We start from the raw sequence: 12,046 nt of genomic DNA, 5'->3' as shown, positions 1-12,046 counted from the left end.
CAATGTTTCAATGAGTTATCATGATGATAAGTTCACATTCATGAGTTAACACTTGCGACAGAATGAACACGTCCAGAAAAATATTCCTGATTCACTAATATCAAAGTTGAGTGCAGAATTTAGCCATCTAGCTCTACAGGTGAAAGTAAAAGTGAAAGTGAAGTGATTGTCACAGCACAGCACAAATGCACACAACACACATCGTCCTCTGCTTTTAACCTTCACCCTTGGTGAGCAGTGGGCAGCCATGACATGCGCCGGGGAGCAGTGGGTGGGGACGATGCTTTCCTCTGTAGCAACTCAGTGGGACCTTCAAATCCCAAACTGCCAATCTTCTGATTACGGGGCTGCTTTCTTACCCACTAGGCCACCACTGCCCTTTCATCATCATCAGAGGCTTGTGTGTCCCCTGTAACACCAGAGGGGGCCTACCGGGACAGGGCTGGCATGGTCCACGTGCCTCTGGAAAAATCGAACCAGGACAGGGCTGGTGAGGTCTACAGACCACCAGAGAGGACATGCCGGGACAGAGCTGGCATGGTTCACGTTCCTCTCAAGTGATCAAGCCAGCAAGGTCTTTTGTCACAGGTTACCAGTTCTTTTGTGTTTGTTTTTTGGCCCTTGTGCGTTTTTTCCTTTCCGTTAAATAAATAATATTGAGAATTCTTGGATATGCTTTCGCAGGTCACTCCATATATATCAGGTAACATGACACCTCATCATCTACATATCTTTTCTGCAATCTTTTATATCTGTCCAAATGTAATGGCTTACAGTACCATATAGCCATTATATGTTTACATTTTGTATGAATTACAATTCTGTACATATACCCCCTGCACTTTAATTCTGTTCTTTTGTTGTTGCTGATGTTGAAGCTGTACTACATGCACTACAATAAAGCTGAACAAATCTAATTTTCTGAACCTGTCGACTTGCCCCTGCCACTCGCAGACATTTTGACTATGAACCTGTGTTGAATTTGCATCTAAAAGTATTTATATCAGGCCAGTGTGTGGATAAAGGTAGAGTGCTTGACAGCCGTTTTCCAGAAAAGCAGTACCCATACCAGTCTTAATGTTACTTATTTTTACAATATTGGAATCAACTGAAAAGACAGTTTCTAAGATGAAGGCATGGTGTTTGATTTTTGCTCTCATCTCAGGTAAAGAATTCATCTGATTAAATTGTATTGTCTTTGCGCATTGTACAAAGATATAGCCTCGTTAATTGCTCATCAGAAAAAAAAAATGTATTCTTTGCTCTTCAGATCAGATGACTCAGTTTAAATGAGTCGCACCTTCTCAAAAATGATAATTTCTAGAATCATTTAAAAAATGTACCGATCATGTTTACACTGCACCTCTTTTTTTGTTATTATGATATGCTTTATCTGATTATTGTTTGTAAACAATGACATGGGTGATACATTGCACTCTGCATTCATGCAAATTCTCATCGTCTCATTGCGTAGATGACTGGAAAATGCAGATTTGTCTTCCAAATACATTTCTGGTTACAAATCTGTCATACGTAACTATTCACATATTCCAAGTAATTTGACATCAGCAATTCTCTATTGTTTATCTCTATAGGATCCCACTGGAAGAATAATTTAAACAATATAAGTAATTTTTCAGAAGACACTGTAGACCTGCAGGAGAGATATTTTTTTTAATGTGACATTTTGGTTTGTTAAGACTGGCTAATATTTTCAAATGAATGTGTAGATAATGCTGTGATGCATAATAATATAGGTTTAATATAGAATACAAAAGCAATTCATGTCTAAAATGTATTTAAAGGTGCAATTATGGTGATGCTTGTTCATAGGTTTTGCACAAATCATTCTTTGAACTTTTTCATTGAAAACAAAGTCAACAGTAGTTTAAAGTAGAATGAATTCCTCAATGAATCAATTCATTAAGCCCCAGAAATTGAGCATAATACTGCAAATTACGTCAATGGATTAATTTAGCTGTTTTTTTCTTTCAGAACAAGTTTCATCACAGAGTAGTTCTTACAGCAGTTCTTACTCATATGCTTCTTCTGGTAGCACTTCTGAAGCCACTAATTCTAGTACAGATACTACTACTGCAACTACTACTACTACTACTACAACTACTACTACTGATCCAACTACAACTACCACTGCTGCAACTACTACTACTACTACTACTACTACTACTACTGCTCCTACTACTACTACTGCTGCAACTACTACTTCTGTTTCTACTACAACTGCTGCTGTAACTACTACTTCTGTCTCTACAACTACTACTGCTCCCACTACAACTTCCACTGCTGCAACTACTACTACTGCTCCTACTACAACTACTACTGCTGCAACTACTACTACTGCTCCTACTACAACTACTACTGCTGCAACTACAACTACTACTGCTGCAACTACTACTTCTGTTTCTACTACTACTGCTGCTGTAACTACAACCTCTGTCTCTACTACTTCTACTGCTCCTACTACAATCACTGCTACTACTACTACATCTGTGGTGTGCCAGAATGAAGGTGAGCTGTGTAATAATTTCTGCAAATGCCCAGATAAGTGGAGTGGTCCAGACTGTTCAATAGGTGACTATGTTAACTGACATTTGGACACATTTTCATTGATCATATGAAAGCTATGTAATTAATCCAATATTGAACATAATAATTTGCTACCATGATAGTGCTAGTGATTATACTTTAACATTAAATTACGTTATTTGTACACATATGAAGTAGTTGTATTGTGATCATATCATTACAATCATAAAATCATCATAATAAAGAATAGCATTGCATTTGTAGTAAAAACAGAGAGCACAGCTTCGTGTCTAATAAAATTATTGTTTCACGTTTTATAGCCAACCACTGTGTAATCATAACAAAAGACAAATACACATTCCCAGAGACTGTAATTGGTTACTCTGCATACTCTAAAGAAACGTGTCAGAATGACATCAATGGTATAGTAAATTTTACTATTCCTTTCTTATTCTAAATCAACAGATTGTGTTGCTAATACTTTTGTGTGAACTCTCAGTCTTAATTTAATTCCATGTTATTGTATTAATTCCCTATTTTTCAGCTGGCTTTTCTAAGGCAACAGCAGTGTGCATGAATGCATCTGGAACAATAGAGTTTGGCCCACCCAATGAGATGAACTGCAGCTTAATGCTTAGTGCTATTGATAAATACGTGAGTATTCCATCTTGCAGGAATATTACGAACATATATTACCATTCAAATGTTTATGGTCATTAAAAATGTCCTTGTTTTTTGGTGAATTAAAAGACATCAAATGAGTCAAACCGCCAGTCTAGAAATGATTCATGTTGTAAATGACTCTGGTAGCTGGAAAGGGCTGTTAATAATGGAATATCTGGACCCCCATTATCAGCAAAATTTTGTCTTAATTAACAATGGAATGCAGAGTTTGTTAACCTTTTAAAGCTTTATTAGAAAACCCTTTTCTGTCAAAACTGGGGACCTCAACACAAGTGTTTAAACAAGAAACAGAGTTTATTAAATAAACAAAACCAACCAGGGTCGACACCCCATAACAAAACCAGATTCAGTCTTGGATTCAGAATGGAGTGTCAGAAATAGATAGATATATTCAGAGGTGGAGTAGGGTGTTATGATTGGCAGAGTGTTGGCATGATTGAATATTTGACAGATGACTCTGAATGAGGCAGACAGGCTGAGGACATTTTTTATTGATCATAGTACAGTTAAATACTGATTAAAGATGCAAAAACTGGTTTTCTAGTACAGTATCTAGTACATCAGCAGGTAAAGGTTTGACTATCATTATTTCAAACTTTGTCGATGATTTTTTTTCTTCATGGAAAAACAAGAAAATTTCCAAGTGACCCTGAACTTTGGAACAGTATTGTATATACATCCATATGCAAATGTATATAATTGTTTTATTTTCACTTAAAACAAATTATTTCTTTCTTTCCTTGCATTAGCTTAGTGACCACTCTGATGAAATTTCAATACAAGTGCTGGCATATAGCACACAAATTCTGACATCCAGACCTGAGCACCTGACATCTTCAAATATCACCTCTGCAGCTAACATACTTAACCAGATCTTCTCCATGAAAACCAGTGTAATCTTCAAAGAAATGATCAGAAACTATATCAGTAATTATCAGTAATCAGAAAAAAAACATTTTCTTTACATTATTATATCTTCTTCTTTGTAGGACACCACTGTGGCAGTAGCAGCCATGACTACAGTGAGCCAGTTGCTATTTGTTAGTCCTCAGCTGGTCACTGGACATGACACAGAATTGTATGAACTTCTTCACTACTGCTTGTGGAATGCCCCAGTGCTACCCCTCAGAATGCTTTTTCCCCAACCCTGTTCTTTTAGTACTAGTGCACTATGTCTGCTGGCATGCCAGAAGAATAGCAGACAAACTTTTCTGACCAACTGAGATAATTCAGCTGGTTTCCTCTGTTCATTTTAGCACAGCAAAATGTTTATATTCAATAACATTTTAGAATTTTGGTAAAACAAAACAAAGCTAATTGAAATTAGTGTGTACTCTCATTATTGTGACAATCGGAAAACATTCATCTCTCTAACTACATCACCATGTCATAACACTTTTATTACAATGTACCATATCCTGGACGTCACTGCTTAGCAGTAACGTAAATTGATCAAAGATGAAACCAGAAGTTTATTTTTGTCACTGATATGGCGAAATCCAAACACAAAAATGTGTGTTTCTCTCAATCTAGGATTCCACAACAATTGGAATCTTTTTTACTGAACCACACTGAATTGTTAAATGTGGTGCAACCCAAACTGGCAATCCAGACTACACAGGTAAAGATAAGTGAGACAGCGTTCATCCAGTTTCAAGCGCTCTCTGGTGAGTTTCAGAAGAATACAGACCATGTTATTGAACTGAAATGACAATATTGGCAAAATGTCGGCTGTATCTTTTTGATGCTGAGAACCATCTTTTATAGGATTATCCAACAATTTTACAAGCAGCAGAATAAAACTGAACAGCAGCAAAACAGAAATCAAAGCCAATGACATTCCAAATGATATGCAGATTTCCATTCATCTCTTTCCTTCAGGTACGTGTTAATGACAATACTTGCATATTACACCCAGGAACATAAGACTCGTTGTTGTCTATCTGTTAAATTATGAATCCATGTATAAGATTTACATGATAAGAAGATGCCACAACTTTTTATGCAAGTTCAAATGTCTTTAAGTCTTAACTTTTTGGAAAGCCTCCCCTTGCCAGGAAATTTGAAGCAGTAACTGACAGCTTAGTTTACTTTAAAGGGCAGTTTGGTTCAATGTGTATGTGCTCCGTTTTGTTGATCATGCATACCTGCCCGTTGCCCCAGCCCACCCCCCTTTTACATATGGGATTATTTTGCCTTTTTATTTGCATACTGCTTGGCATTCTGCTTCGTTGGGTCCACACCCCTCATTTTTTGTTCACTCCATGTAGCAAGTCATGGTCATTCACACACATGCACTCACACATAATATAATTGCTCCAGGGGGACTTGTATAATTTTTCATCTCCATTTTCCCATTCAGAAAGTTAAATCTGGTGTATTCTCTGTAGAGAAATGATCAAATAGTTTTGCTGTTTTTTTGATAATATTGTAAAAGACTAGTTATCCTCACTGTGCTTGTGCTGCAATCTTTGCATGGCTTATTGCACTCCAGTGTCTAGAATTGTGCTATGCATAATCTTAAAGCACTGGAGATGAAGCCTATTGTATCCATACCTTTTTGGGAGTATATTTGCATGAGAAAGTAGTTGTATTGCAGACCAAATGGCAATGGCATTTTCACTCTTTTGTTGTTTATATTTAGCAATTTTAGAGAATTTTGTTTAATGGATACAAAAGCTACCATATTCTTAATCTAACATACTTATATACTGTATTTTTAGATCATGCTGATGAAAAGGAAGAAGTTAAGATGGGTTTTGCATTATATGACAATGATGTCCTCTTTCAGTCAAAAATCTTCCAACCTCAACTGGGCACCCGCAGGAGAGTTATCTCTGCCAGTTTGGACAATGCTAACATACAAAAAGATGTCAATTTCTCCTTCAAAATGGTAGTTGCAAGTAAATTTATTATTCCAAGATTTTTCATCTATTATAAATGATGTCATAATTGTTCTAAATATTTCCCCCTAGGATGTACAGGATGTACTCAATGAATTAGTATATGACATTGCCTGTGTTTCTTGGGACTTCACGCTGAAAGACTGGAGCAACAAGGGTTGTTTCAAAGTCCTATCCAAATCTGGAAGTCTACTGTGTCGCTGTAACCATACCACTAACTTTGCTGTTTTGATGGTTAGTGCAGATGTCAGTGAAACTCTGAATGAATCAGCCATATACTTTACATGTCACATGAAATAGAAAATGTAAAAATGACACATTCGGATATATACATTTTCTGTCAACCTTGGTCTAATTAATCATTGCTGTCTCAGTCTTTCAGTCCAGACTATAAGTATGCCCAAGCTTTGACCTGGATAAGCACTTTGGGGTGTACTGCATCCATTGTTGGATTGGGTTTAACAATATTATTCCAAATTGTGACTAGGTAAGTGTCAGGAATATTACACCTCATGGATGTGATTGTGTCTTCTGACTTTAACTTGGGAATATATGTGTTAACCTAGGTGTACCTGAATGCTCCAGTTTCCTCTCAGATTAATTGGAGAACCCTATTATGGCAATTGGACAAATTTTTACTTTCAGGTTGGAAGAGTAGCTTTGCCACAGTTAAATACTTTGCCAGAGGTAGATCCATGAAAACTACTTTTTTAGGACATAAGCATGCAGAAACTGCACTGGCCTTCTGTTCATCATGTTGCGAGGATGTGAGAGGAATTGTATAAAAAATGTGACAGGGCAGAATCAAACTTACTTTGTATCAACTGTTTAGGTTTTCCCCAACATATTGTCCTCTGTCTCCATTCCCAAAGAAAGTCCAGGAGTACCAGCCCAACAGTTTTGCTAGTGAGCATTTGCATGAGCATGATGATCTTCTACTTCCTCTTCCTCTTCGGAATTGAGAACCCTAATCCTAATACAAATCACACAATATCAGCAGAAAACATCATTCCTTCTTCAGACCTTCACCAGGACCCAGATAAAGGCCCCTGCACCATCTTCACGGCCCTGATGCAGTATTTCCTGTTGGCTACTTTTACATGGAACACTCTCTATGGTGCACACATATTCCTGGTGATAAAAAAAACACTGAAAGGCCCACCAAGATGGTTCCTTCCCTTCTCCATAGTGATGGGTTGGGGTAAGTGACTGCTTCAAGTCTAGTAATAAGCAAACTTTCTATAGCTAACAATTTACATGACAGTCACCTTTATGAGCATTAATTTCATGGACTCCAAACTTTAGGGTCTCCTGCAATTATTGTTGCCCTGTCTTTGGGGTTGACCTACAAAGTGGAAAGACCCCTGGACTATCGACAGGAAGAGTTGTGAGTATTTTCATTCTCCCTGAATTTGTTGTTGCAGGCATAATTTAAAATAAAGTTTATTTTTTTGCATATATCATTTAATATGTAAAACAAATTGTGTAACAGACTGTATGAAATGTATTATTAAAATAACTATTGTATTACTCTGTTCTTTCTTAAAACCAAATGTAGAATGTATTCATAGAAATGTTTCAAGGTGGTAGTAGCCTATGAACCAGAAGATCCAGGTTCAAATCCCACTTACTACCATTTTGTCCCTGAGAAAGACACTTAACTACTGTAACTACTGATTGTAAGTTGCTCTGGGTAAGGGCATCTGATAAATGCCATACATGTAAATATTTCACCTCTATTGATCTTACAGCTGCTGGCTAGCTGTTCTAAGCATCTCAGGGAGTTTTGATATCACAAAGCCAATGCTGTGGGGTTTCCTGCTGCCTGTTGGTATCATGCTCCTTTTCAACACTGGGGTTCTGGTATACTTTGTACACACAACATGTAACACTAATCCATTGTTAACAAGGTAAATGTTTTGCATGCTTTGCATTTTTTGTCGATATTATCAGAAGGAAAATTTCTGGAATTTGCCATTATACAATTACTCTGAAAAGAGAACATAAACTCTATGCATATATAGAATCCGGGCACAAAACACTCTTGGGGTGTTATTGAGAGTAAAACATTGAAACCGTAACCCAGTATTATATTCTGCCATATATAGTATTGTCTATGTACTGATATTTGAGTAAAATGCAAATGGTTTAAAAATAATAATAACAATAATTTAATTGAATTGAATTACTTACACCTTCAAATAAGTTTTTGCTAACATTGCCAATATGAAGAGATCCAACTTCTTGTATTAGTATCTATTTGTTGAGGTGCAAAACTATTTGTTGATATACTAGGATAAATCTGTTAATATGTGTGCCAGTCATGTTTTTGTTCTTATTGCATGTGGTATTATTGGATTCTCAAAGTGTTTGAGTACAGTACAGGCCAAATTAGGCTATGTTAGGCTATGTTTAAAATATGTTGATTTGTAAACAGATAGGAACAGACCATTGTGTTCATTCATAGTTTTGATGCCTTCAGTGAGAATCTACCAATGTAAATGGTCATGAAAATAAAGAAAACATATTGAATGAGAAGGTGTGTCCAAACTTTTGGCCGAACATTGCTACTTGTTAGTAGGAAGAGACCATTTTACAAATCAACTTATTTTAAACATAGCCTAACATCATAATATGAGAATCATGCAATATTCTTTATGCCATTTTCTGTGACTATGTTGCTTGCAAGAGTGACTGAGTGACTATTTTAAATCAACCATTTTTCAACCAATCATCTATATATGGTCATTCTGATCTTCTCCAGTACAAATAAAAAGACTCTGAAGAAAAAGCTCATGAGCAGCTTCTCGCTGGGATCAGTTCTTGGCTTATCTTGGGTGTTGGGCTACCTCCTTCTCTCCATGCCCCCCAGTCCAAACCTCAATATACTCCTTAGTGTTGCTTTCTGTGTGGCAACAACTACACAGGTTTGTGGAAACCCTTTAAAATAAATGCACAATAATAATAATAATCAGCATTTGGCCTGAACCACTGTCTCTGGTCTCTCTCCACAGGGCTTACAAATCTTCATTTTGTTCACAGTAAGAACGTCCCTGTTCCAGCAGAAGTTTTCACACGTTGTAAACTCCATGCCTGCTCCAGAGATAGCACTGCATTCTGGGAAGTTTATATTATGGGATAACAATGAGTCAGGCACACATGAGTTATATAGAGGTATAGACATGGATTCCAGAAATGAAAACACTTATCAAAATCAGTGAAGTAAAAGACCAATGATATACATTCACTGGCAGCCTTTAACCAATCACACCCTTCATTGTTTCATAATAGCATGGATATAATTTGACTGTATCATGTAGAAGAAAATGCAGTGTAATTTAAGGTGAAATTAAAAATATAATCATCAATTGCCATTATGATTAACATCCATAATACTCTATACAAAGCATGACCTCTAATGTTTTAGAAGTCACAGTTGTATAGAAAACTATAGTTTTCTCATTTAATTTGATCTTACATCCAAAATTATACCTGGGTCTTTTTTTAGAAAAGCTGTATATTTGAGCTGCAGGTCAAAAACACTGCTTGATGATAAATAACGGACCTTAGTTTCACTACTGTTTAGTTCATTTACTAAAATAATATGATGTAATAAGGATTGTGCAGTGTGTGCAGCATGCAGTGTGTTTTCTTTCTTTTGTTTTTTTTGTTTTTTATGTAGACAACAGATGTAGTCTCCCTTACATACAGTGGTACTCTTGCGCATAATTAAAGTTCATAATAAATGTCCATGTTGTCAAAACAGGATATAATTTTGTATACCTTTTATATAAAGTCTTTTTTATGTATTTTATGGCTATGATTCAATAAGTTTATTTCTATTGTGAAATTTTGACCTGAATTTATCTCAATGGCCACCAGGGGGCTATCAGTACCATGCTTTAAGTGACAACACTTAATCTCCCTAATTCCTTAGTTGTCGAGTATTGAAAAATATGGGACTAGTGATAAATGAAAAATATAACATTAATAGATCTTCTGGATAGAATAAAGTAATCCTTTATTAGTCCCACAAGTGGGACATTTGCATTGTCATGACAGAAAGTGGAAAGTATAACAGCAAAAATAAACAAAATAAAAATTATTCCAACATTACATTACAAACTATACAACATCTGAAAATATAAATATGGATTAGTGTATTTAAAAATATATATCATTGGTGTGCTGAAAAAAAAAATTCACTTCCAAGACAATTCTGATCATTCAACTATCTTTAAAACCACACGTGAAATTTCAATTAACTGGTACACCTCACCTGAGTAATCAATCAGCATTGCGCCTTACGTAAAGAACTTATGTACAAAAGGTTACATAAGGATAACAAGGCCAGTACCACTTAAACATTTGGACTACTCTGACACTCAAAGTAAGAAGCAATTTCATCGTTCCATAATAGAAACTAGTCCAGACCTCAGTAAGAGAATAGTAGATGCTCATTGTGAAAGTGAAACCTACACTGCTGCTTCCAAACGTTTCACAGTGTCTAGAAGAGCTGTATGATGCATCAATGAAGGTGAAAGTGAAGTGATACAAAGTGAAGTGATTGGCACATGTGATACATTGTCATTGTCAAACACTGCAGCACAGCTCATGGCAACCATGCATGCTCACCATGCAAGACTCCATTGCTGAACAAAAAGCATGTTGAGGCACGGTTAAAGTTTGCAAAACAGCATTTGGAAAAGACTGTGGATTATTGGGAAACTATAGTATGGTCAGATGAAAGCAGTCATTCTTCAGTCCATGTTTGGAGAACAAATGGACCCACCAAACCAAGAACAACTGTTAAGGTTGATGTCCCATCTCTGCGCTCACTTTCAGGTTCAAATACTGGTGCCCCCCTTAATTAGAAAGAGAAACTCACATTTGCTTTTGCAGAGAGAATTGCTGGTTTTTAGAGCTGTCTAAATGTGTTGTTTTTTTCCCATCTAGGATAATCCAGAAAAGACAAGGAAAAGGATGTGTGGTCTCGCTGTTCTACTTAGCAGTTTGCTTAACAAAGTTGCAGTTCTGAAAGTTGAGCTTAATTAAAAAAAATTTTTTAAACTAATTTAAAGCATGCAAAACACTTTTACTAATCACCGAATCAAAAATCACACAGAAAGGATAGGTACTACAGACTGGAAGTTTGTGTTTGCTGACCTAGCAAGCTTGGTTCAACCCGAACCGAGCATGACTAAAATCGAAATTGAGCCTGACCCCCAAGATTTACAGCTCTGACATGAGTTGTTTGCTCATGTTTACAGAAGGATCTACTGTTGCTGTTTAGCCTCTTCTTTTCTTTTTAACCGGTCGACTCTTCTCATTTTTTTGGCTATTTGTCCTGATGATTTATGTCTTGCTTGCCAGAGTCGATTGAGGGTACAAGGTTTTTGTGTGAATATTTACTCTGTGATTGTAGTGGTAGGTGTAGGGCAGTGGTGGCCTAGCGGTTAAGGAAGCGGCCCTGTAATCAGAAGGTTGCAGGTTCGATTCCCGATCCGCCAAGGTGCCACTGAGGTGCCACTGAGCAAAGCACCGTCCCCACACACTGCTCCCCGGGCGCTTGTCATGGCTGCCCACTGCTCACTCAGGGTGATGGGTTAAATGCAGAGGACAAATTTCACTGTGTGCATCGTGTGCTGTGCTGCTGTGTATCACATGTGACAATCACTTCACTTTGTTGTTTGTTGTTGTTGGTAATGGCCCTTCTCGCTGTGGTTTGAGGTGTCAGTACTCTCGCTCATGCTATTTTAATAAATAGATCTATGCATTCATTGATAAAATAGCACAAGGGAGGGAAGGGATGCTGGTTGTAGAAGGGAGTGATTTTAACTGTTTTTATTTCAGGGGGGTGACATTCCTCCTCATGAATTTTAATATTTTTGTATATTTATATTTATAAATGT

General features: G+C 36.8%; 1 protein-coding gene across 1 annotated transcript; it reads left to right on the top strand.

The window, feature by feature from the left end:
• Positions 1-2,490: 2,490 nt before the first annotated feature.
• On the top strand, positions 2,491-9,948 carry LOC114790656 (adhesion G-protein coupled receptor G7-like). The gene is made up of 16 exons (XM_028980898.1): positions 2,491-2,529; positions 2,868-2,969; positions 3,092-3,201; positions 3,981-4,124; positions 4,221-4,309; positions 4,765-4,898; positions 4,999-5,112; positions 5,955-6,124; positions 6,207-6,368; positions 6,509-6,621; positions 6,967-7,040; positions 7,132-7,335; positions 7,440-7,521; positions 7,886-8,044; positions 8,899-9,061; positions 9,149-9,948. The coding sequence occupies exons 3-16, from the start codon at positions 3,121-3,123 to the stop codon at positions 9,353-9,355; spliced, it is 1,896 nt and encodes a 631-aa protein (XP_028836731.1). The 5' UTR covers positions 2,491-2,529; positions 2,868-2,969; positions 3,092-3,120; the 3' UTR covers positions 9,356-9,948.
• The last annotated feature ends 2,098 nt before the right edge of the window (positions 9,949-12,046 follow it).

This window comes from Denticeps clupeoides, chromosome 5 (genome assembly GCF_900700375.1).
Source record: "Denticeps clupeoides chromosome 5, fDenClu1.1, whole genome shotgun sequence".
Taxonomy (NCBI): domain Eukaryota; kingdom Metazoa; phylum Chordata; class Actinopteri; order Clupeiformes; family Denticipitidae; genus Denticeps; species Denticeps clupeoides.
Note: the sequence above shows the minus strand (reverse complement) of the source record. Positions and strands in the feature narration are given on the sequence as shown.

Coding starts and splice junctions, on each gene's coding strand:
- LOC114790656 (XM_028980898.1), top strand. CDS start 3,121: ATGAATGCATCTGGAACAATAGAGTTTGGCCCACCCAATGAGATGAAC. Junction 5,113..5,954: donor CATTCATCTCTTTCCTTCAG/GTACGTGTTAAT, acceptor CTGTATTTTTAG/ATCATGCTGATGAAAAGGAA. Junction 7,041..7,131: donor CCAGCCCAACAGTTTTGCTA/GTGAGCATTTGC, acceptor ACACAATATCAG/CAGAAAACATCATTCCTTCT.